We start from the raw sequence: 27,269 nt of genomic DNA on the forward strand, positions 1-27,269 counted from the left end.
CTACTAATCCCCTACTACCAGACAGTCTACTAATCCATACCAGTAGTCTCTACTAATTCCCCTACTACTAGAAGTTTATAATCCCCCTACTACAGCCAGTCCTACTAATCCCCCTACTACCAGCAGTCTCTACTACATCCCCTACTACCAGACAGTCTCTATTAATCCCCCTACTACCAGACAGTCCTACTACACCCCCTACTACCAGTAGTTACTACATCCCCCTACTACCAGTCTCTACTACATCCCCTACTACCAGACAGTCTCTACTAATCCCCCTACTACCAGTAGTCTCTACTAATCCCTACTACCAGCCAGTCTGTCTCCACTACATCCCCTACTACCAGCCAGTCTCTACTACATCCCCCTACTACCAGACAGTCAGTCTCCACTACATCCCCCTACTACCAGCAGTCTGTCTCCACTACATCCCCTACTAAGACAGTCTCTACTACATCCCCCTACTACAGACAGTTCTACTACATCCCCCTACTACCAGCAGTTCTACTAATCCCTACTACAGTAGTCTACTATATCCCCCTACTAAGAAGTCTCTCTACTATCCCCTCTATAAGTAGTCTCTACTAATCCCCTACTACCAGACAGTTTACTAATCCCCCTACTACCAGACAGTCTCTACTACATCCCCCTACTACCAGCCAGTCTCTACTACATCCCCCTACAACCAGCCAGTCTCTACTACATCCCCTACCTACCAGACAGTCTCTACTACATCTCCCCCTACTACCAGCCAGTAGTTATACAATCCCCTATATACCAGGTCTATAATCTATAACACCAGTCTACTAACCCCTACTACAGACAGTCAGCCTCTACTACATCCCCCTACTAAAGTAGTCTCTACTACACTCCCCCCTACTACTAGATCAGTCTCTACTACATTCCCCTACTAAGTAGTCTCTACTACACTCCCTACTACCAGTCAGTCTCTACTATATCCCCCTACTACTAGACAGTCTTAATACATCCCCTTACTACAGCCAGTCTCTACTACATCCCCTACTAAGACAGGTCTCTACTTACATCCCCCTACTACTAGCCAGTCTCTACTAATCCCCCTACTACCAGCCAGTCTCATAATCCTATACAGACATGAGATATCCCTCTACTACAGCCAGTCTGTCTCCACTACATCCCCTACTAAGACAGTCTCTACTACATCCCCCTACTACCAGCTAGTCTCTACTATATCCCCTAACAGACAGCTTAATCCCACACCAGCAGGCCCCCACTAACCACAAGACAGTTACACACCCTACTACAGACAGTCTCTACTAGATCCCCTACTACCAGCTCAGTCTCGGATTACATCCCTACTACCAGTCAGGGTTCTGTACTATATCCCCCTACTACCAGACAGTCTTACTACATCCCCTACTAACCAGCCCTACTAGATTCCCCTACTACAGAGCAGTCTCGACGACATCCTCCCTACTAACCAGTCAGTTCGACTACATCCCCCTTATACTATCATATCCAAAGCATCATACATCTACTACTAGACAGCCAAATACACACATAGTCCTATAACCCCTACTAATCAGTCTCTACTAATCCCTACTACTATCAGTCTTCGATACACACTACCAGTCAGTCTCTACTTAATCCCTACTACCAGACAGTCTCTACTACATCCCCTACTACCAGCCAGTCTCTACTAATCCCCTACTACCAGACAGCAGTCTCTACTACATCCCCTACTACAGACAGTCCCTACTACATCCCCTACTACCAGACAGTCTCTACTACATCCCCTACTACCAGCCAGTCTCTACTACATCCCCCTACTACCAGCCAGTCTCTACTACATCCCCTACTACAGACAGTCTGTCTCTACTACATCCCCTACTACCAGTCAGTCTCTACTACACCCCCTACTACCAGCCAGTCTCTACTACATCCCCCTACTACCAGTCATCTCTACTACATCCCCCTACTACAGACAGTTTATACATCCCCCACTAAGACAGTCAGTCTCTACTAATCCCCTACTACAGCCAGTCTCTACTAATCCCCTACTACCAGTCAGTCTCTACTACATCCCCTACTACCAGCCAGTCTCTACTTATATCCCCTAATAACAGAGCAGTCTCTACTACATCCCTTACTACCAGACATCTCTACTACCAGACAGTCTCTACTACATCCCCTGTACTACCAGACAGTCTCTACTACATCCCCCTACTACCAGCCAGTCTCTACTACATCCCCTACTACCAGCCAGTCTCTACTACATCCCCCTACTACCAGACAGACTACTTAATCCACTACCAGCCAGTCTCTACTACATCCCCTACTACCAGCCAGTCTCTACTACATCCCCCTACTACCAGACAGTCTCTACTACATCCCCCTACTACCAGACCCAGTCTCTACTACATCCCCCCTACTACCAGACAGTCAGTCTCTACTACATCCCCCTACTACCAGACAGTCTCTACTACATCCCTTACTACCAGACAGTCTCTACTACATCCCTTCACTACCAGATAGTCTCTACTACATCCCCCTACTACCAGCCAGTCTCTACTACATCCCCTACTACCAGACAGTCTCTACTACATCCCCCTACTACCAGCCAGTCTCTGCTACATGCCCTTACTACCAGCCAGTCTCTACTACATCCCCTTACTACCAGACAGTCTCTACTACATCCCCTACTACCAGACAGTCTCTACTACATCCCCTACTACTAGACAGTCATCCTACTACATCCCCTACTACCAGACAGTCTCTACTACATCCCCTACTACCAGACAGTCTCTACTACATCCCCCTACTACCAGACAGTCTTCTCACTACATCCCCCTACTACCAGCCAGTCTCTACTACATCCCCCTACTACCAGCCAGTCTCTACTACATCCCCTACTACCAGCCAGTCTCTACTACATCCCCTACTACCAGCCAGTCTCTACTACATCCCCCTACTACCAGCCAGTCTCTACTACATCCCCTACTACCAGACAGTCTCTACTACATCCCCTACTACCAGACAGTCTCTACTACATTACCCCTACTACCAGACAGTCTCTACTACATCCCCCTACTACCAGCCAGTCTCTACTACATCCCCTACTACCAGTCAGTCTGTCTCCACTACATCCCCTACTACCAGACAGTCTCTACTATACCCTTACTACCAGAGCAGTCTCTACTACATCCCCCTACTACCAGCCAGTCTCTACTACATCCCCCTACTACCAGACAGTCTACTACATCCCCCTACTACCAGACAGTCTCTACTACATCCCCCTACTACCAGACAGTCTCTACTACATCCCCCTACTACCAGCCAGTCTCTACTACATCCCCTACTACCAGCAGCTCTACTACATCCCCTACTACCAGACGGTCTCTACTACATCTACTACCAGACAGTCAGTCTCTACTACACCCCCCTACTACCAGAGAGTCAGTCTCTACTACATCCCCCTACTACCAGTCAGTCTCTACTACATCCCCCTACTACCAGACAGTCTCTACTACATCCCCCTACTACCAGACAGTCTCTACTACATCCCCTACTACCAGACAGTGTCTCTACTACATCCCCCTACTACCAGCCAGTCTCTACTACATTCCCCTACTACCAGCCAGTCTCTACTACATCCCCTACTACCAGACAGTCTCTACTACATCCCCCTACTACCAGACAGTCTCCACTACATCCCCCTACTACCAGACAGTCTCCACTACATCCCCTACTACCAGTCAGTCTCTACTACATCCCCTACTACCAGCCAGTCTCTACTACATCCCCCTACTACCAGACAGTCTCTACTTACATCCCCTACTACCAGACAGTCTCTACTACATCCCCCTTACTACCAGCCGGTCTCTACTACATCCCCCTACTACCAGCCAGTCTCCACTACATCCCCTACTACCAGCAGTCTCTACTACATCCCTACTTACTAGACAGTTTCTACTACATCCCCTACTACCAGACAGTCTCTACTACATCCCTCTACCAGCCAGTCTCACTACATCCCCTACTACCAGTCAGTCTCTATCTACATCCCTACTACAGGACAGTCTCTACTACATCCCCTACTACCAGACAGTCAGTCTCTACTACATCCCCCTACTACCAGCCAGTCTCTACTACATCCCCCTACTACCAGTCAGTCTCTACTACATCCCCTACTACCAGACAGTATCTACTACATCTCCCCTACTACCAGACAGTCTCTACTACATCCCCTACTACCAGACAGTCTCTACACATCCCCCTACTACCAGTCAGTCTCTACTACATCCCCCTACTACCAGACAGTCTCTACTACATCCCCCTACTACCAGACAGTCTCTACTACATCCCCTACTACCAGCCAGTCTCTACTACATCCCCCTACTACCAGCCAGTCTCCTACATCCCCTACTACCAGACAGTCTCTACTACATCCTCCTACTACCAGCCAGTCGGTCTCTACTATATCCCCCCTACTACAGTCTCTACTACATCCCCCTACTACCAGCCAGTCTCTACTACATCCCCTACTACCAGACAGTCAGTCTCTACTACATCCCCCTACTACCAGTCAGTCTCTACTTACACCCCTACTACCAGTCAGTCTCTACTACATCCCCTACTACCAGTCAGTCTCTACTACACCCCCTACTACCAGTCAGTCTCTACTATATCCCCTACTACCAGACAGTCTCTACTACATCCCCCTACTACCAGCCAGTCTCTACTACATCCCCTACTACCAGACAGTCTCTACTACATCCCCTACTACCAGCCAGTCTCTACTACATCCCCTACTACCAGCCAGTCTCTACTACATCCCCCTACTACCAGACAGTCAGTCTCTACTACATCCCCCTACTACCAGCCAGTCTGTCTCCACTACATCCCCCTACTACCAGACAGTCTCTACTACATCCCCCTACTACCAGCCAGTCTCTACTACATCCCCCTACTACCAGACAGTCAGTCTCTACTACATCCCCCTACTACCAGCCAGTCTGTCTCCACTACATCCCCCTACTACCAGACAGTCTCTACTACATCCCCCTACTACCAGACAGTCTCTACTACATCCCCCTACTACCAGTCAGTCTCGACTACATCCCCCTACTACCAGTCAGTCTGTACTATATCCCCTACTACCAGACAGTCTCTACTACATCCCCTACTACCAGTCCAGTCTCTACTACATCCCCCTACTACCAGACAGTCTCTACTACATCCTCCTACTACCAGCCAGTCAGTCTCTACTACATCCCCCTACTACCAGTCTCTACTACATCCCCCTACTACCAGCCAGTCTCTACTACATCCCCCTACTACCAGACAGTCAGTCTCTACTACATCCCCCTACTACCAGTCAGTCTCTACTACACCCCCCTACTACCAGTCAGTCTCTACTACATCCCCCTACTACCAGTCAGTCTCTACTACACCCCCCTACTACCAGTCAGTCTCTACTATATCCCCCTACTACCAGACAGTCTCTACTACATCCCCCTACTACCAGTCAGTCTCTACTACATCCCCCTACTACCAGACAGTCAGTCTCTACTACATCCCCTACTACCAGACGGTCTCTACTACATCCCCTACTACCAGACAGTCTCTACTACATCCCCCTACTACCAGCCAGTCTCTACTACATCCCCCTACTACCAGCCAGTCTCTACTACATCCCCCTACTACCAGACAGTCTGTCTCTACTACATCCCCCTACTACCAGTCAGTCTCTACTACACCCCCCTACTACCAGCCAGTCTCTACTACATCCCCCTACTACCAGTCAGTCTCTACTACATCCCCCTACTACCAGACAGTCTCTACTACATCCCCCTACTACCAGACAGTCAGTCTCTACTGCCATCCCCTACTACCAGCCAGTCTCTACTACATCCCCTACTACCAGTCAGTCTCTACTACATCCCCCTACTACCAGCCAGTCTCTACTACATCCCCCTAATACCAGACAGTCTCTACTACATCCCCCTACTACCAGACAGTCTCTACTACCAGACAGTCTCTACTACATCCCCCTACTACCAGACAGTCTCTACTACATCCCCCTACTACCAGCCAGTCTCTACTACATCCCCCTACTACCAGCCAGTCTCTACTACATCCCCCTACTACCAGTCAGTATCTACTACATCCCCCTACTACCAGCCAGTCTCTACTACATCCCCCTACTACCAGCCAGTCTCTACTACATCCCCCTACTACCAGACAGTCTCTACTACATCCCCTACTACCAGACAGTCTCTACTACATCCCCTACTACCAGACAGTCAGTCTCTACTACATCCCCCTACTACCAGACAGTCTCTACTACATCCCCTTACTACCAGACAGTCTCTACTACATCCCCCTACTACCAGCCAGTCTCTACTACATCCCTTACTACCAGCCAGTCTCTACTACATCCCCTACTACCAGACAGTCTCTACTACATCCCCCTACTACCAGCCAGTCTCTACTACATCCCCTTACTACCAGCCAGTCTCTACTACATCCCCCTACTACCAGACAGTCTCTACTACATCCCCCTACTACCAGACAGTCTCTACTACATCCCCCTACTACCAGACAGTCAGTCTCTACTACATCCCCCTACTACCAGACAGTCTCTACTACATCCCCTTACTACCAGACAGTCTCTACTACATCCCCTTACTACCAGACAGTCTCTACTACATCCCCCTACTACCAGCCAGTCTCTACTACATCCCCTTACTACCAGCCAGTCTCTACTACATCCCCCTACTACCAGCCAGTCTCTACTACATCCCCCTACTACCAGCCAGTCTCTACTACATCCCCTTACTACCAGCCAGTCTCTACTACATCCCCCTACTACCAGACAGTCTCTACTACATCCCCCTACTACCAGACAGTCTCTACTACATCCCCCTACTACCAGACAGTCTCTACTACATCCCCCTACTACCAGTCAGTCTCTACTACATCCCCCTACTACCAGTCAGTCTGTCTCCACTACATCCCCCTACTACCAGACAGTCTCTACTATATCCCCCTACTACCAGACAGTCTCTACTACATCCCCTACTACCAGCCAGTCTCTACTACATCCCCCTACTACCAGACAGTCTCTACTACATCCCCTACTACCAGACAGTCTCTACTACATCCCCTACTACCAGACAGTCTCTACTACATCCCCCTACTACCAGTCAGTCTCTACTACATCCCCCTACTACCAGCCAGTCTCTACTACACCCCCCTACTACCAGACAGTCAGTCTCTACTACACCCCCCTACTACCAGACAGTCAGTCTCTACTACACCCCCCTACTACCAGAGAGTCAGTCTCTACTACATTCCCCTACTACCAGTCAGTCTCTACTACATCCCCTACTACCAGACAGTCTCTACTACATCCCCCTACTACCAGACAGTCTCTACTACATCCCACTACCAGACAGTCAGTCTCTACTACATCCCCCTACTACCAGCCAGTCTCTACTACATCCCCCTACTACCAGTCAGTCTCTACTACATCCCCCTACTACCAGCCAGTCTCTACTACATCCCGCTACTACCAGACAGTCTCTACTACATCCCCTACTACCAGACAGTCTCTACTACATCCCCCTACTACCAGACAGTCTCTACTACATCCCCCTACTACCAGACAGTTCTACTACATCCCCCTACTACCAGACAGTCTCTACTACATCCCCTACTACCAGACAGTCTCCACTACATCCCCTACTACCAGACAGTCTCACTACATCCCTCTACTACCAGTCAGTCTCTACTACATCCCCTACTACCAGCCAGTCTCTACTACATCCCCTACTACCAGACAGTCTCTACTACATCCCCTACTACCAGACAGTCTCTACTACATCCCCCTACTACCAGCCAGTCTCTACTACATCCCCTACTACCAGCCAGTCTCCACTACATCCCCTACTACCAGTCAGTCTCTACTACATCCCCCTACTACCAGACAGTCTCTACTACATCCCCTACTACCAGACAGTCTCTACTACATCCCCTACTACCAGCCAGTCTCTACTACATCCCCCTACTACCAGTCAGTCTCTACTACATCCCCCTACTACAGGACAGTCTCTACTACATCCCCCTACTACCAGACAGTCAGTCTCTACTACATCCCCCTACTACCAGCCAGTCTCTACTACATCCCCCTACTACCAGCCAGTCTCTACTACATCCCCCTACTACCAGACAGTATCTACTACATCCCCCTACTACCAGACAGTCTCTACTACATCCCCCTACTACCAGACAGTCTCTACTACATCCCCCTACTACCAGTCAGTCTCTACTACATCCCCCTACTACCAGCCAGTCTCTACTACATCCCCCTACTACCAGACAGTCAGTCTCTACTACATCCCCCTACTACCAGACAGTCTCTACTACATCCCCCTACTACCAGACAGTCTCTACTACATCCCCCTACTACCAGTCAGTCTCTACTACATCCCCTACTACCAGACAGTCTCTACTACATCCCCCTACTACCAGACAGTCTCTACTACATCCCCTACTACCAGTCAGTCTCTACTACATCCCCCTACTACCAGACAGTCTCTACTACATCTCCTACTACCAGACAGTCTCTACTACATCCCCCTACTACCAGTCAGTCTCTACTACATCCCCTACTACCAGACAGTCTCTACTACATCCCCCTACTCCCAGACAGTCTCTACTACATCCCCTACTACCAGACAGTCTCTACTACATCCCCCTACTACCAGACAGTCTCTACTACATCCCCCTACTACCAGCCAGTCTCTACTACATCCCCTACTACCAGCCAGTCTCTACTACATCCCCCTACTACCAGACAGTCTCTACTACATCCCCCTACTACCAGCCAGTCTCTACTACATCCCCCTACTACCAGACAGTCAGTCTCTACTACATCCCCCTACTACCAGACAGTCAGTCTCTACTACATCCCCCTACTACCAGCCAGTCTCTACTACATCCCCCTACTACCAGCCAGTCTCTACTACATCCCCCTACTACCAGCCAGTCTCTACTACATCCCCTACTACCAGCCAGTCTCTACTACATCCCCTACTACCAGTCAGTCTCTACTACATCCCCCTACTACCAGTCAGTCTCTACTACATCCCCCTACTACCAGACAGTCAGTCTCTACTACATCCCCTACTACCAGACAGTCTCTACTACATCCCCTACTACCAGACAGTCTCTACTACATCCCCTACTACCAGCCAGTCTCTACTACATCCCCCTACTACCAGACAGTCTCTACTACATCCCCCTACTACCAGTCAGTCAGTCTCTACTACATCCCCCTACTACCAGACAGTCTCTACTACATCCCCCTACTACCAGACAGTCTCTACTACATCCCCCTACTACCAGACAGTCTCTACTACATCCCCCTACTACCAGACAGTCTCTACTACATCCCCCTACTACCAGTCAGTCAGTCTCTACTACATCCCCCTACTACCAGACAGTCTCCACTACATCCCCCTACTACCAGACAGTCTCTACTACATCCCCCTACTACCAGACAGTCTCTACTACATCCCCCTACTACGTCTCTACTACATCCCCCTACTACCAGACAGTCTCTACTACATCCCCCTACTACGTCTCTACTACATCCCCCTACTACCAGACAGTCTCTACTACATCCCCCTACTCCCAGACAGTCTCTACTACATCCCCCTACTACCAGCCAGTCTCTACTACATCCCCCTACTACCAGACAGTCTCTACTACATCCCCCTACTACCAGTCAGTCTCTCTACATCCCCTACTACCAGACAGTCTCTACTACATCCCCTACTACCAGACAGTCTCTACTACATCCCCTACTACCAGACAGTCTCTACTACATCCCCTACTACCAGACAGTCTTTACTACATCCCCTACTACCAGTCAGTCTCTACTACATCCCCCTACTACCAGACAGTCTCTACTACATCTCCCTACTACCAGACAGTCTCTACTACATCCCCCCTACTACCAGTCAGTCTCTACTACATCCCCTACTACCAGACAGTCTCTACTACATCCCCCTACTCCCAGACAGTCTCTACTACATCCCCTACTACCAGCCAGTCTCTACTACATCCCCCTACTACCAGACAGTCTCTACTACATCCCCCTACTACCAGCCAGTCTCTACTACATCCCCTACTACCAGACAGTCTCTACTACATCCCCCTACTACCAGACAGTCTCTACTACATCCCCTACTACCAGACAGTCTCTACTACATCCCCCTACTACCAGACAGTCTCTACTACATCCCCTACTACCAGACAGTCTCTACTACATCCCCTACTACCAGACAGTCTCTACTACATCCCCCTACTACCAGACAGTCTCTACTACATCCCCTACTACCAGACAGTCTCTACTACATCCCCCCTACTACCAGTCAGTCTCTACTACATCCCCTACTACCAGACAGTCTCCACTACATCCCCTACTACCAGTCAGTCAGTCTCTACTACATCCCCCTACTACCAGACAGTCTCTACTACATCCCCCTACTACCAGACAGTCTCTACTACATCCCCCTACTACCAGTCAGTCAGTCTCTACTACATCCCCCTACTACCAGACAGTCTCTACTACATCCCCCTACTACCAGACAGTCTCTACTACATCCCCTACTACCAGACAGTCTCTACTACATCCCCTACTACCAGACAGTCTCTACTACATCCCCCTACTACCAGACAGTCTCTACTACATCCCCTACTACCAGTCAGTCAGTCTCTACTACATCCCCCTACTACCAGACAGTCTCCACTACATCCCCCTACTACCAGACAGTCTCTACTACATCCCCCTACTACCAGACAGTCTCTACTACATCCCCTACTACCAGACAGTCTCTACTTACATCCCCTACTACCAGACAGTCTCTACTACATCCCCTACTACCAGACAGTCTCCCACTACATCCCCTACTACCAGACAGTCTCTACTACATCCCCCTACTACCAGCCAGTCTCTACTACATCCCCCCCTACTACCAGACAGTCTCTACTACATCCCCCTACTACCAGACAGTCTCTACTACATCCCCTACTACCAGTCAGTCTCTACTACATCCCCCTACTACCAGACAGTCAGTCTCTACTACATCCCCTACTACCAGACAGTCTCTACTACATCCCCTACTACCAGACAGTCTCTACTACATCCCCTACTACCAGTCAGTCTCTACTACATCCCCCTACTACCAGACAGTCTCTACTACATCCCCTACTACCAGACAGTCTCTACTACATCCCCTACTACCAGACAGTCTCTACTACATCCCCTACTACCAGACAGTCTTTACTACATCCCCTACTACCAGTCAGTCTCTACTACATCCCCCTACTACCAGACAGTCTCTACTACATCTCCTACTACCAGACAGTCTCTACTACATCCCCTACTACCAGTCAGTCTCTACTACATCCCCTACTACCAGACAGTCTCTACTACATCCCCCTACTCCCAGACAGTCTCTACTACATCCCCTACTACCAGCCAGTCTCTACTACATCCCCTACTACCAGACAGTCTCTACTACATCCCCCTACTACCAGCCAGTCTCTACTACATCCCCCTACTACCAGACAGTCTCTACTACATCCTCCTACTACCAGACAGTCTCTACTACATCCCCCTACTACCAGACAGTCTCTACTACATCCCCCTACTACCAGACAGTCTCTACTACATCCCCCTACTACCAGACAGTCTCTACTACATCCCCCTACTACCAGACAGTCTCTACTACATCCCCCTACTACCAGACAGTCTCTACTACATCCCCCTACTACGTCTCTACTACATCCCCCTACTACCAGACAGTCTCTACTACATCCCCCTACTACGTCTCTACTACATCCCCCTACTACCAGACAGTCTCTACTACATCCCCCCTACTCCCAGACAGTCTCTACTACATCCCCCTACTACCAGCCAGTCTCTACTACATCCCCTACTACCAGACAGTCTCTACTACATCCCCCTACTACCAGTCAGTCTCTACTACATCCCCCTACTACCAGACAGTCTCTACTACATCCCCTACTACCAGACAGTCTCTACTACATCCCCTACTACCAGACAGTCTCTACTACATCCCCCTACTACCAGACAGTCTTTACTACATCCCCCTACTACCAGTCAGTCTCTACTACATCCCCCTACTACCAGACAGTCTCTACTACATCTCCCTACTACCAGACAGTCTCTACTACATCCCCCTACTACCAGTCAGTCTCTACTACATCCCCCTACTACCAGACAGTCTCTACTACATCCCCCTACTCCCAGACAGTCTCTACTACATCCCCCTACTACCAGCCAGTCTCTACTACATCCCCCTACTACCAGCCAGTCTCTACTACATCCCCTACTACCAGCCAGTCTCTACTACATCCCCCTACTACCAGACAGTCTCTACTACATCCCCCTACTACCAGACAGTCTCTACTACATCCCCCTACTACCAGCCAGTCTCTACTACATCCCCCTACTACCAGACAGTCTCTACTACATCCCCTACTACCAGACAGTCTCTACTACATCCCCCTACTACCAGACAGTCTCTACTACATCCCCCTACTACCAGACAGTCTCTACTACATCCCCTACTACCAGACAGTCTCTACTACATCCCCCCTACTACCAGTCAGTCTCTACTACATCCCCCTACTACCAGACAGTCTCCACTACATCCCCTACTACCAGACAGTCTCTACTACATCCCCTACTACCAGCCAGTCTCTACTACATCCCCCTACTACCAGACAGTCTCTACTACATCCCCTACTACCAGCCAGTCTCTACTACATCCCCTACTACCAGCCAGTCTCTACTACATCCCCCCTACTACCAGACAGTCTCTACTACATCCCCCTACTACCAGACAGTCTCCACTACATCCCCCCTACTACCAGCCAGTCTCTACTACATCCCCTACTACCAGCCAGTCTGTCTCCCACTACATCCCCTACTACCAGACAGTCTCTACCACATCCCCTACTACCAGCCAGTCTCTACTACATCCCCCTACTACCAGACAGTCTCTACTACATCCCCCTACTACCAGACAGTCTCTACTACATCCCCCTACTACCAGCCAGTCTGTCTCCACTACATCCCCCTACTACCAGACAGTCTCTACTACATCCCCCTACTACCAGACAGTCTCTACTACATCCCCCTACTACCAGACAGTCAGTCTCTACTACATCCCCCTACTACCAGCCAGTCTCTACTACATCCCCCTACTACCAGTCAGTCTCTACTACATCCCCCTACTACCAGCCAGTCTCTACTACATCCCCCTACTACCAGACAGTCTCTACTACATCCCCTACTACCAGTCAGTCTCTACTACATCCCCTACTACCAGACAGTCTCTACTACATCCCCCTACTACCAGACAGTCTCTACTACATCCCCTACTACCAGGTCTCTACTACATCCCCTACTACCAGACAGTCAGTCTCTACTACATCCCCCTACTACCAGCCAGTCTCTACTACATCCCCTACTACCAGACAGTCTCTACTACATCCCCCTACTACCAGCCAGTCTCTACTACATCCCCTACTACCAGACAGTCTCTACTACATCCCCTACTACCAGACAGTCTCTACTACATCCCCTACTACCAGCCAGTCTCTACTACATCCCCTACTACCAGACAGTCTCTACTACATCCCCCACTACCAGCCAGTCTCTACTACATCCCCTACTACCAGCCAGTCTCTACTACATCCCCCTAATACCAGCCAGTCTCTACTACATCCCCCTACTACCAGACAGTCTCTACTACATCCCCTACTACCAGACAGTCTCTACTACATCCCCCTACTACCAGACAGTCTCTACTACATCCCCTACTACCAGCCAGTCTCTACTACATCCCCCTACTACCAGACAGTCTCTACTACATCCCCCTACTACCAGCCAGTCTCTACTACATCCCCCTACTACCAGACAGTCTCTACTACATCCCCCTACTACCAGACAGTCTCACTACATCCCCCCTACTACCAGACAGTCTCTACTACATCCCCTACTACCAGACAGTCTCTACTACATCCCCTACTACCAGCCAGTCTCTACTACATCCCCCTACTACCAGACAGTCAGTCTCTACTACATCCCCCTACTACCAGACAGTCAGTCTCTACTACATCCCCCTACTACCAGCCAGTCTCTACTACATCCCCCTACTACCAGCCAGTCTCTACTACATCCCCTACTACCAGCCAGTCTCTACTACATCCCCTACTACCAGTCAGTCTCTACTACATCCCCTACTACCAGTCAGTCTCTACTACATCCCCCTACTACCAGACAGTCTCTACTACATCCCCCTACTACCAGATAGTCAGTCTCTACTACATCCCCCTACTACCAGCCAGTCTCTACTACATCCCCCTACTACCAGACAGTCTCTACTACATCCCCCTACTACCAGACAGTCTCTACTACATCCCCCTACTACCAGTCAGTCTCTACTACATCCCCCTACTACCAGTCAGTCTCCACTACATCCCCCTACTACCAGCCAGTCTCCACTACATCCCCCTACTACCAGATAGTCAGTCTCTACTACATCCCCCTACTACCAGATAGTCAGTCTCTACTACATCCCCCTACTACCAGCCAGTCTCTACTACATCCCCTACTACCAGACAGTCTCTACTACATCCCCTACTACCAGACAGTCTCTACTACATCCCCCTACTACCAGTCAGTCTCTACTACATCCCCTACTACCAGACAGTCTCCACTACACCCCCCTACTACCAGCCAGTCTCTACTACATCCCCCTACTACCAGCCAGTCTCCACTACATCCCCCTACTACCAGATAGTCAGTCTCTACTACATCCCCCTACTACCAGATAGTCAGTCTCTACTACATCCCCCTACTACCAGACAGTCTCTACTACATCCCCCTACTACCAGACAGTCTCTACTACATCCCCCTACTACCAGCCAGTCTCTACTACATCCCCCTACTACCAGACAGTCTCTACTACATCCCCCTACTACCAGCCAGTCTCTACTACATCCCCCTACTACCAGACAGTCTCTACTACATCCCCCTACTACCAGACAATACTCACTTAGTTGTGCTCCCGTCCATGTCCTGTTCATTATATGGTGACTCTGTCCCCGTCGTCCTCTCCCCCAGCTTCGCGTCCCCCTCCTCTTCCCCCCGGGACACCCGGCTGCCATTGTATTTCTCCAGGGGACACTTGGAGTGTGGCTGGGCAGGAGGAGGGGATTCAGAATCAGACACTGGCTCCTGGTCCTCTTTAGACAACTCACGCCACATTTTCTAGAGGAAACAGAGAAAGAGGGGAGCGAAAGAGGGGAGGAAAAGAGAGACAGATTAACTCAAATAGAACTTGAAGTCACTTTGCCTCTGAGCCAGCCACCTCACAGGTGCTCTACTTGCAGAGGAGAGGAGTCCCCCATGATGTACTTGGCTCCCTCCAGCTAGCTAGGTGTGTTATCCACCTGTGGCTAGGTGTGTTATCCACCTGTGGCTAGGTGTGTTATCCACCTGTAGCTAGGTGTGTTATCCACCTGTAGCTAGGTGTGTTATCCACCTGTGGCTAGGTGTGTTATCCACCTGTGGCTAGGTGTGTTATCCACCTGTGGCTAGGTGTGTTATCCACCTGTGGCTAGGTGTGTTATCCACCTGTGGCTAGGTGTGTTATCCACCTGTAGCTAGGTGTGTTATCCACCTGTAGCTAGGTGTGTTATCCACCTGTGGCTAGGTGTGTTATCCACCTGTGGCTAGGTGTGTTCTCCACCTGTGGCTAGGTGTGTTCTCCACCTGTGGCTAGGTGTGTTATCCACCTGTGGCTAGGTGTGTTATCCACCTGTGGCTAGGTGTGTTATCCACCTGTGGCTAGGTGTGTTATCCACCTGTGTTATCCAGGTGTGTTATCCACCTGTGGCTAGGTGTGTTATCCACCTGTGTTATCCAGGTGTGTTATCCACCTGTGGCTAGGTGTGTTATCCACCTGTGGCTAGGTGTGTTATCCACCTGTGGCTAGGTGTGTTATCCACCTGTGGCTAGGTGTGTTATCCACCTGTGTTATCCAGGTGTGTTATCCACCTGTGTTATCCAGGTGTGTTATCCACCTGTGGCTAGGTGTGTTATCCACCTGTGGCTAGGTGTGTTATCCACCTGTAGCTAGGTGTGTTATCCACCTGTAGCTAGGTGTGTTCTCCACCTGTGGCTAGGTGTGTTATCCACCTGTAGCTAGGTGTGTTATCCACCTGTGGCTAGGTGTGTTCTCCACCTGTGGCTAGGTGTGTTCTCCACCTGTGGCTAGGTGTGTTATCCACCTGTAGCTAGGTGTGTTATCCACCTGTGGCTAGGTGTGTTATCCACCTGTGGCTAGGTGTGTTATCCACCTGTGGCTAGGTGTGTTATCCACCTGTGGCTAGGTGTGTTATCCACCTGTGGCTAGGTGTGTTATCCACCTGTGGCTAGGTGTGTTATCCACCTGTAGCTAGGTGTGTTATCCACCTGTGGCTAGGTGTGTGTTATCCACCTGTGGCTAGGTGTGTTATCCACCTGTGGCTAGGTGTGTTATCCACCTGTGGCTAGGTGTGTTATCCACCTGTGGCTAGGTGTGTTATCCACCTGTAGCTAGGTGTGTTATCCACCTGTGGCTAGGTGTGTTATCCACCTGTGGCTAGGTGTGTTATCCACCTGTGGCTAGGTGTGTTATCCACCTGTGGCTAGGTGTGTTCTCCACCTGTAGCTAGGTGTGTTATCCACCTGTAGCTAGGTGTGTTATCCACCTGTGGCTAGGTGTGTTATCCACCTGTGGCTAGGTGTGTTATCCACCTGTAGCTAGGTGTGTTATCCACCTGTGGCTAGGTGTGTTATCCACCTGTGGCTAGGTGTGTTATCCACCTGTGGCTAGGTGTGTTATCCACCTGTGGCTAGGTGTGTTATCCACCTGTGGCTAGGTGTGTTATCCACCTGTAGCTAGGTGTGTTATCCACCTGTGGCTAGGTGTGTTATCCACCTGTAGCTAGGTGTGTTATCCACCTGTGGCTAGTTGTGTTCTCCACCTGTGGCTAGGTGTGTTATCCACCTGTAGCTAGGTGTGTTATCCACCTGTGGCTAGGTGTGTTATCCACCTGTGGCTAGGTGTGTTCTCCACCTGTAGCTAGGTGTGTTATCCACCTGTAGCTAGGTGTGTTCTCCACCTGTGGCTAGGTGTGTTATCCACCTGTGGCTAGGTGTGTTATCCACCTGTAGCTAGGTGTGTTATCCACCTGTGGCTAGGTGTGTTATCCAGGTGTGTTATCCACCTGTAGCTAGGTGTGTTATCCAGGTGTGTTATCCACCTGTAGCTAGGTGTGCTATCCACCTGTACTATAGAGCAGTCCCCCATGATGTACTTGGCTCCCTCCAGGACAGCCCTGTAGGAGAAGTATCTACTTGTCCTAGAGAGGGTTAGGTGTTACCTGTACAGAGCAGTCCCCCATGATGTACTTGGCTCCCTCCAGGACAGCCCTGTAGGAGAAGTATCTACTTGTCCTAGAGAGGGTTAGGTGTTACCTGTACAGAGCAGTCCCCCATGATGTACTTGGCTCCCTCCAGGACAGCCCTGTAGGAGAAGTATCTACTTGTCCTAGAGAGGGTTAGGTGTTACCTGTACAGAGCAGTCCCCCATGATGTACTTGGCTCCCTCCAGGACAGCCCTGTAGGAGAAGTATCTACTTGTCCTAGAGAGGGTTAGGTGTTACCTGTATAGAGCAGTCCCCCATGATGTACTTGGCTCCCTCCAGGACAGCCCCCTGTAGGAGAAGTATCTACTTGTCCTAGAGAGGGTTAGGTGTTACCTGTACAGAGCAGTCCCCCTCATGATGTACTTGGCTCCCTCCAGGACAGCCCTGTAGGAGAAGTATCTACTTGTCCTAGAGAGGGTTAGGTGTTACCTGTATAGAGCAGTCCCCCATGATGTACTTGGCTCCCTCCAGGACAGCCCTGTAGGAGAAGCGTAACTGGTCAGGAGTCTGGATCAGACCCATACGGTACTTCCTCATGTCCAGCAGCACGGCCTTGATGTCCACAGACAATGGGTCTTTCCTCTTGTCCATCTGACACCACAGAGACAGACAAAGAAACCACAGGTTCAATGGTTGAGAGCTGAAGATGTGTTTGTTGGCTGTGAACATTCCTTTTCCTTAACATGCTCATCATGCTATTCCATCCAATTCAATCCAACTATCAATTAAGAAAGGCAAATCAGGTTAGAAATCTATGCTCCACATATAATACAGTATCGAGCCATCACACTGAAATAGTGTTTAAAGCATGGCTGTCAAACAAGATGATAATGGAGCTACAGGTAGTCTCCTCGCTCTCCCCAGCTAGCTAACAGTCTAATGGAGCTACAGGTAGTCTCCTCACTCTCCCCAGCTAGCTAACAGTCTAATGGAGCTACAGGTAGTCTCCTCCTCTCCCCAGCTAGCTAACAGTCTAATGGAGCTACAGGTAGTCTCCTCACTCTCCCCAGCTAGCTAACAGTCTAATGGAGTACAGGTAGTCTCCTCACTCTCCCCAGCTAGCTAACAGTCTAATGGAGCTACAGGTAGTCTCCCACTCTCCCCAGCTAGCTAACAGTCTAATGGAGCTACAGGTAGTCTCTCACTCTCCCCAGCTAGCTAACAGTCTAATGGAGCTACAGGTAGTCTCCTCACTCTCCCCAGCTAGCTAACAGTCTAATGGAGCTACAGGTAGTCTCCTCACTCTCCCCAGCTAGCTAACAGTCTAATGGAGCTACAGGTAGTCTCCTCACTCTCCCCAGCTAGCTAACAGTCTAATGGAGCTACAGGTAGTCTCCTCACTCTCCCCAGCTAGCTAACAGTCTAATGGAGCTACAGGTAGTCTCCTCACTCTCCCAGCTAGCTAACAGTCTAATGGAGCTACAGGTAGTCTCTCACTCTCCCCAGCTAGCTAACAGTCTAATGGAGCTACAGGTAGTCTCTCACTCTCCCCAGCTAGCTAACAGTCTAATGGAGCCACAGGTAGTCTCCTCACTCTCCCCAGCTAGCTAACAGTCTAATGGAGCTACAGGTAGTCTCCTCACTCTCCCCAGCTAGCTAACAGTCTAATGGAGCTACAGGTAGTCTCCTCACTCTCCCCAGCTAGCTAACAGTCTAATGGAGCTACAGGTAGTCTCCTCACTCTCCCCAGCTAGCTAACAGTCTAATGGAGCTACAGGTAGTCTCCTCACTCTCCCCAGCTAGCTAACAGTCTAATGGAGCTACAGGTAGTCTCCTCACTCTCCCCAGCTAGCTAACAGTCTAATGGAGCTACAGGTAGTCTCCTCACTCTCCCCAGCTAGCTAACAGTCTAATGGAGCTACAGGTAGTCTCCTCACTCTCCCCAGCTAGCTAACAGTCTAATGGAGCTACAGGTAGTCTCCTCACTCTCCCCAGCTAGCTAACAGTCTAATGGAGCTACAGGTAGTCTCCTCACTCTCCCCAGCTAGCTAACAGTCTAATGGAGCTTCAGGTAGTCTCCTCCACTCTCCCAGCTAGCTAACAGTCTAATGGAGCTACAGGTAGTCTCCTCACTCTCCCCCAGCTAGCTAACAGTCTAATGGAGCTACAGGTAGTCTCCTCACTCTCCCCAGCTAGCTAACAGTCTAATGGAGCTACAGGTAGTCTCCTCCCTCTCCCCAGCTAGCTAACAGTCTAATGGAGCTACAGGTAGTCTCCTCCCTCTCCCCAGCTAGCTAACAGTCTAATGGAGCTACAGGTAGTCTCCTCACTCTCCCCCAGCTAGCTAACAGTCTAATGGAGCTACAGGTAGTCTCCTCCTCTCCCCAGCTAGCTAACAGTCTAATGGAGCTACAGGTAGTCTCCTCACTCTCCCCAGCTAGCTAACAGTCTAATGGAGCTACAGGTGGTCTCCTCCTCTCCCCAGCTAGCTAACAGTCTAATGGAGCTACAGGTAGTCTCCTCCTCTCCCCAGCTAGCTAACAGTCTAATGGAGCTACAGGTAGTCTCCTCCTCTCCCCAGCTAGCTAACAGTCTAATGGAGCTACAGGTAGTCTCCTCCTCTCCCCAGCTAGCTAACAGTCTAATGGAGCTACAGGTAGTCTCCTCCCTCTCCCCAGCTAGCTAACAGTCTAATGGAGCTACAGGTAGTCTCCTCCTCTCCCCAGCTAGCTAACAGTCTAATGGAGCTACAGGTAGTCTCCTCACTCTCCCCCAGCTAGCTAACAGTCTAATGGAGCTACAGGTAGTCTCCTCACTCTCCCCAGCTAGCTAACAGTCTAATGGAGCTACAGGTAGTCTCCTCACTCTCCCCAGCTAGCTAACAGCTCTAATGGAGCTACAGGTAGTCTCCTCACTCTCCCCAGCTAGCTAACAGTCTAATGGAGCCACAGGTGTCTCCTCACTCTCCCCAGCTAGCTAACAGTCTAATGGAGCTACAGGTAGTCTCCTCCTCTCCCCAGCTAGCTAACAGTCTAATGGAGCTACAGGTAGTCTCCTCACTCTCCCCAGCTAGCTAACAGTCTAATGGAGCTACAGGTAGTCTCCTCACTCTCCCCAGCTAGCTAACAGTCTAATGGAGCTACAGGTAGTCTCCTCACTCTCCCCAGCTAGCTAACAGTCTAATGGAGCTACAGGTAGTCTCCTCACTCTCCCCCAGCTAGCTAACAGTCTAATGGAGCTACAGGTAGTCTCCTCACTCTCCCCAGCTAGCTAACAGTCTAATGGAGCTACAGGTAGTCTCCTCACTCTCCCCCAGCTAGCTAACAGTCTAATGGAGCTACAGGTAGTCTCCTCACTCTCCCCAGCTAGCTAACAGTCTAATGGAGCTACAGGTAGTCTCCTCACTCTCCCCAGCTAGCTAACAGTCTAATGGAGCTACAGGTAGTCTCCTCACTCTCCCCAGCTAGCTAACAGTCTAATGGAGCTACAGGTAGTCTCCTCCTCTCCCCAGCTAGCTAACAGTCTAATGGAGCTACAGGTAGTCTCCTCCTCTCCCCAGCTAGCTAACAGTCTAATGGAGCTACAGGTAGTCTCCTCCCTCTCCCCAGCTAGCTAACAGTCTAATGGAGCTACAGGTAGTCTCCTCCCTCTCCCCAGCTAGCTAACAGTCTAATGGAGCTACAGGTAGTCTCCTCCCTCTCCCCAGCTAGCTAACAGTCTAATGGAGCTACAGGTAGTCTCCTCCCTCTCCCCAGCTAGCTAACAGTCTAATGGAGCTACAGGTAGTCTCCTCCCTCTCCCCAGCTAGCTAACAGTCTAATGGAGCTACAGGTAGTCTCCTCACTCTCCCCAGCTAGCTAACAGTCTAATGGAGCTACAGGTAGTCTCCTCACTCTCCCCAGCTAGCTAACAGTCTAATGGAGCTACAGGTAGTCTCCTCACTCTCCCCAGCTAGCTAACAGTCTAATGGAGCTACAGGTAGTCTCCCTCACTCTCCCCAGCTAGCTAACAGTCTAATGGAGCTACAGGTAGTCTCCTCACTCTCCCCAGCTAGCTAACAGTCTAATGGAGCTACAGGTAGTCTCCTCACTCTCCCCAGCTAGCTAACAGTCTAATGGAGCTACAGGTAGTCTCCTCCCTCTCCCCAGCTAGCTAACAGTCTAATGGAGCTACAGGTAGTCTCCTCACTCTCCCCAGCTAGCTAACAGTCTAATGGAGCTACAGGTAGTCTCCTCACTCTCCCCAGCTAGCTAACAGTCTAATGGAGCTACAGGTAGTCTCTCACTCTCCCCAGCTAGCTAACAGTCTAATGGAGCTACAGGTAGTCTCCTCACTCTCCCCCAGCTAGCTAACAGTCTAATGGAGCTACAGGTAGTCTCCTCACTCTCCCAGCTAGCTAACAGTCTAATGGAGCTACAGGTAGTCTCCTCACTCTCCCCAGCTAGCTAACAGTCTAATGGAGCTACAGGTAGTCTCCTCACTCTCCCCAGCTAGCTAACAGTCTAATGGAGCTACAGGTAGTCTCTCACTCTCCCCCAGCTAGCTAACAGTCTAATGGAGCTACAGGTAGTCTCTCACTCTCCCAGCTAGCTAACAGTCTAATGGAGCTACAGGTAGTCTCCTCACTCTCCCCAGCTAGCTAACAGTCTAATGGAGCTACAGGTAGTCTCCTCACTCTCCCCAGCTAGCTAACAGTCTAATGGAGCTACAGGTAGTCTCTCACTCTCCCCAGCTAGCTAACAGTCTAATGGAGCTACAGGTAGTCTCCTCACTCTCCCCAGCTAGCTAACAGTCTAATGGAGCTACAGGTAGTCTCCTCACTCTCCCCAGCTAGCTAACAGCCTAATGGAGCTACAGGTAGTCTCCTCACTCTCCCCAGCTAGCTAACAGCCTAATGGAGCTACAGGTAGTCTCTCACTCTCCCCAGCTAGCTAACAGCCTAATGGAGCTACAGGTAGTCTCCTCACTCTCCCCAGCTAGCTAACAGCCTAATGGAGCTACAGGTAGTCTCCTCACTCTCCCCAGCTAGCTAACAGCCTAATGGAGCTACAGGTAGTCTCCTCACTCTCCCCAGCTAGCTAACAGCCTAATGGAGCTACAGGTAGTCTCCTCACTCTCCCCAGCTAGCTAACAGCCTAATGGAGCTACAGGTAGTCTCCTCACTCTCCCCCAGCTAGCTAACAGCCTAATGGAGCTACAGGTAGTCTCCTCACTCTCCCCCAGCTAGCTAACAGCCTAATGGAGCTACAGGTAGTCTCCTCACTCTCCCCCAGCTAGCTAACAGCCTAATGGAGCTACAGGTAGTCTCTCACTCTCCCCAGCTAGCTAACAGCCTAATGGAGCTACAGGTAGTCTCCTCACTCTCCCCAGCTAGCTAACAGCCTAATGGAGCTACAGGTAGTCTCCTCACTCTCCCCAGCTAGCTAACAGCCTAATGGAGCTACAGGTAGTCTCCTCACTCTCCCCAGCTAGCTAACAGTCTAATGGAGCTACAGGTAGTCTCCTCACTCTCCCCAGCTAGCTAACAGTCTAATGGAGCTACAGGTAGTCTCCTCACTCTCCCCAGCTAGCTAACAGTCTAATGGAGCTACAGGTAGTCTCCTCACTCTCCCCAGCTAGCTAACAGTCTAATGGAGCTACAGGTAGTCTCCTCACTCTCCCCAGCTAGCTAACAGTCTAATGGAGCTACAGGTAGTCTCCTCACTCTCCCCAGCTAGCTAACAGTCTAATGGAGCTACAGGTAGTCTCCTCACTCTCCCCAGCTAGCTAACAGTCTAATGGAGCTACAGGTAGTCTCCTCCTCTCCCCAGCTAGCTAACAGTCTAATGGAGCTACAGGTAGTCTCCTCCCTCTCCCCAGCTAGCTAACAGTCTAATGGAGCTACAGGTAGTCTCCTCACTCTCCCCAGCTAGCTAACAGTCTAATGGAGCTACAGGTAGTCTCCTCCTCTCCCCAGCTAGCTAACAGTCTAATGGAGCTACAGGTAGTCTCCTCCCTCTCCCCCAGCTAGCTAACAGTCTAATGGAGCTACAGGTAGTCTCCTCCCTCTCCCCAGCTAGCTAACAGTCTAATGGAGCTACAGGTAGTCTCCTCCCTCTCCCCAGCTAGCTAACAGTCTAATGGAGCTACAGGTAGTCTCCTCCTCTCCCCAGCTAGCTAACAGTCTAATGGAGCTACAGGTAGTCTCCTCCCTCTCCCCAGCTAGCTAACAGTCTAATGGAGCTACAGGTAGTCTCCTCCTCTCCCCAGCTAGCTAACAGTCTAATGGAGCTACAGGTAGTCTCCCTCCTCTCTCCCCAGCTAGCTAACAGTCTAATGGAGCTACAGGTAGTCTCCTCCCTCTCCCCCAGCTAGCTAACAGTCTAATGGAGCTACAGGTAGTCTCCTCCCTCTCCCCAGCTAGCTAACAGTCTAATGGAGCTACAGGTAGTCTCCTCCTCTCCCCAGCTAGCTAACAGTCTAATGGAGCTACAGGTAGTCTCCTCCTCTCCCCCAGCTAGCTAACAGTCTAATGGAGCTACAGGTAGTCTCCTCACTCTCCCCAGCTAGCTAACAGTCTAATGGAGCTACAGGTAGTCTCCTCACTCTCCCCCAGCTAGCTAACAGTCTAATGGAGCTACAGGTAGTCTCCTCACTCTCCCCAGCTAGCTAACAGTCTAATGGAGCTACAGGTAGTCTCCTCACTCTCCCCAGCTAGCTAACAGTCTAATGGAGCTACAGGTAGTCTCCTCACTCTCCCCAGCTAGCTAACAGTCTAATGGAGCTACAGGTAGTCTCTCACTCTCCCCAGCTAGCTAACAGTCTAATGGAGCTACAGGTAGTCTCCTCACTCTCCCCAGCTAGCTAACAGCCTAATGGAGCTACAGGTAGTCTCCTCACTCTCCCCAGCTAGCTAACAGTCTAATGGAGCTACAGGTAGTCTCCTCACTCTCCCCAGCTAGCTAACAGTCTAATGGAGCTACAGGTAGTCTCCTCACTCTCCCCAGCTAGCTAACAGCCTAATGGAGCTACAGGTAGTCTCTCTCACTCTCCCCAGCTAGCTAACAGCCTAATGGAGCTACAGGTAGTCTCTCACTCTCCCCAGCTAGCTAACAGCCTAATGGAGCTACAGGTAGTCTCCTCACTCTCCCCAGCTAGCTAACAGCCTAATGGAGCTACAGGTAGTCTCCTCACTCTCCCAGCTAGCTAACAGCCTAATGGAGCTACAGGTAGTCTCCTCACTCTCCCCAGCTAGCTAACAGCCTAATGGAGCTACAGGTAGTCTCCTCACTCTCCCCAGCTAGCTAACAGCCTAATGGAGCTACAGGTAGTCTCCTCACTCTCCCCAGCTAGCTAACAGCCTAATGGAGCTACAGGTAGTCTCCTCACTCTCCCCAGCTAGCTAACAGCCTAATGGAGCTACAGGTAGTCTCCTCACTCTCCCCCAGCTAGCTAACAGCCTAATGGAGCTACAGGTAGTCTCCTCACTCTCCCCCAGCTAGCTAACAGTCTAATGGAGCTACAGGTAGTCTCCTCACTCTCCCCAGCTAGCTAACAGCCTAATGGAGCTACAGGTAGTCTCCTCACTCTCCCCCAGCTAGCTAACAGTCTAATGGAGCTACAGGTAGTCTCCTCACTCTCCCCCAGCTAGCTAACAGTCTAATGGAGCTACAGGTAGTCTCCTCACTCTCCCCAGCTAGCTAACAGCCTAATGGAGCTACAGGTAGTCTCCTCACTCTCCCCAGCTAGCTAACAGTCTAATGGAGCTACAGGTAGTCTCCTCACTCTCCCCAGCTAGCTAACAGTCTAATGGAGCTACAGGTAGTCTCCTCACTCTCCCCAGCTAGCTAACAGCCTAATGGAGCTACAGGTAGTCTCTCACTCTCCCCAGCTAGCTAACAGCCTAATGGAGCTACAGGTAGTCTCCTCACTCTCCCCAGCTAGCTAACAGCCTAATGGAGCTACAGGTAGTCTCCTCACTCTCCCCAGCTAGCTAACAGTCTAATGGAGCTACAGGTAGTCTCCTCACTCTCCCCAGCTAGCTAACAGTCTAATGGAGCTACAGGTAGTCTCCTCACTCTCCCCAGCTAGCTAACAGCCTAATGGAGCTACAGGTAGTCTCCTCACTCTCCCCAGCTAGCTAACAGTCTAATGGAGCTACAGGTAGTCTCCTCACTCTCCCCAGCTAGCTAACAGTCTAATGGAGCTACAGGTAGTCTCCTCACTCTCCCAGCTAGCTAACAGTCTAATGGAGCTACAGGTAGTTCTCACTCTCCCCAGCTAGCTAACAGTCTAATGGAGCTACAGGTAGTCTCTCACTCTCCCCAGCTAGCTAACAGTCTAATGGAGCTACAGGTAGTCTCCTCACTCTCCCCAGCTAGCTAACAGTCTAATGGAGCTACAGGTAGTCTCTCACTCTCCCAGCTAGCTAACAGTCTAATGGAGCTACAGGTAGTCTCCTCACTCTCCCCAGCTAGCTAACAGTCTAATGGAGCTACAGGTAGTCTCCTCACTCTCCCCAGCTAGCTAACAGTCTAATGGAGCTACAGGTAGTCTCCTCACTCTCCCCAGCTAGCTAACAGTCTAATGGAGCTACAGGTGTCTCCTCACTCTCCCCAGCTAGCTAACAGTCTAATGGAGCTACAGGTAGTCTCTCGCTCTCCCCAGCTAGCTAACAGTCTAATGGAGCTACAGGTCTCTCTCACTCTCCCCAGCTAGCTAACAGTCTAATGGAGCTACAGGTAGTCTCCTCACTCTCCCCCAGCTAGCTAACAGTCTAATGGAGCTACAGGTAGTCTCCTCACTCTCCCCAGCTAGCTAACAGTCTAATGGAGCTACAGGTAGTCTCCCTCACTCTCCCCAGCTAGCTAACAGTCTAATGGAGCTACAGGTAGTCTCCTCACTCTCCCCCAGCTAGCTAACAGTCTAATGGAGCTACAGGTAGTCTCCTCACTCTCCCCAGCTAGCTAACAGTCTAATGGAGCTACAGGTAGTCTCCTCACTCTCCCCAGCTAGCTAACAGTCTAATGGAGCTACAGGTAGTCTCCTCACTCTCCCCAGCTAGCTAACAGTCTAATGGAGCTACAGGTAGTCTCCTCACTCTCCCCAGCTAGCTAACAGTCTAATGGAGCTACAGGTAGTCTCCTCACTCTCCCCAGCTAGCTAACAGTCTAATGGAGCTACAGGTAGTCTCTCACCTCTCCCCAGCTAGCTAACAGCCTAATGGAGCTACAGGTAGTCTCTCACTCTCCCCAGCTAGCTAACAGCTCTAATGGAGCTACAGGTAGTCTCCTCACTCTCCCCAGCTAGCTAACAGTCTAATGGAGCTACAGGTAGTCTCCTCACTCTCCCCAGCCAGCTAACAGTCTAATGGAGCTACAGGTAGTCTCTCACTCTCCCCAGCTAGCTAACAGTCTAATGGAGCTACAGGTAGTCTCCTCACTTCCCCCAGCTAGCTAACAGCCTAATGGAGCTACAGGTAGTCTCCTCACTCTCCCCAGCTAGCTAACAGTCTAATGGAGCTACAGGTAGTCTCCTCACTCTCCCCAGCTAGCTAACAGTCTAATGGAGCTACAGGTAGTCTCCTCACTCTCCCCAGCTAGCTAACAGCCTAATGGAGCTACAGGTAGTCTCCTCACTCTCCCCAGCTAGCTAACAGTCTAATGGAGCTACAGGTAGTCTCTCACTCTCCCCAGCTAGCTAACAGTCTAATGGAGCCACAGGTAGTCTCCTCACTCTCCCCCAGCTAGCTAACAGTCTAATGGAGCTACAGGTAGTCTCCTCACTCTCCC

The 27,269-nt window shown here is 50.6% G+C and overlaps 1 protein-coding gene across 1 annotated transcript in view; it reads right to left on the reverse strand.

Annotated features, from left to right (window-relative positions):
- ptpn2b (protein tyrosine phosphatase non-receptor type 2b) overlaps positions 1–27,269 on the reverse strand; it is an 85,191-nt gene that overhangs the window by 17,602 nt on the left and 40,320 nt on the right. The window contains exons 7-8 of the mRNA XM_041869321.2: positions 17,989–18,150; positions 15,141–15,355 (exon numbers count right to left, since the gene is read on the reverse strand). Coding sequence (XP_041725255.1) covers positions 15,141–15,355; positions 17,989–18,150 — 377 coding nt within the window. The remainder of the gene's footprint in view (positions 1–15,140; positions 15,356–17,988; positions 18,151–27,269) is intronic.

Source organism: Coregonus clupeaformis, unplaced genomic scaffold (assembly GCF_020615455.1).
Source record: "Coregonus clupeaformis isolate EN_2021a unplaced genomic scaffold, ASM2061545v1 scaf0187, whole genome shotgun sequence".
NCBI lineage: Eukaryota > Metazoa > Chordata > Actinopteri > Salmoniformes > Salmonidae > Coregonus > Coregonus clupeaformis.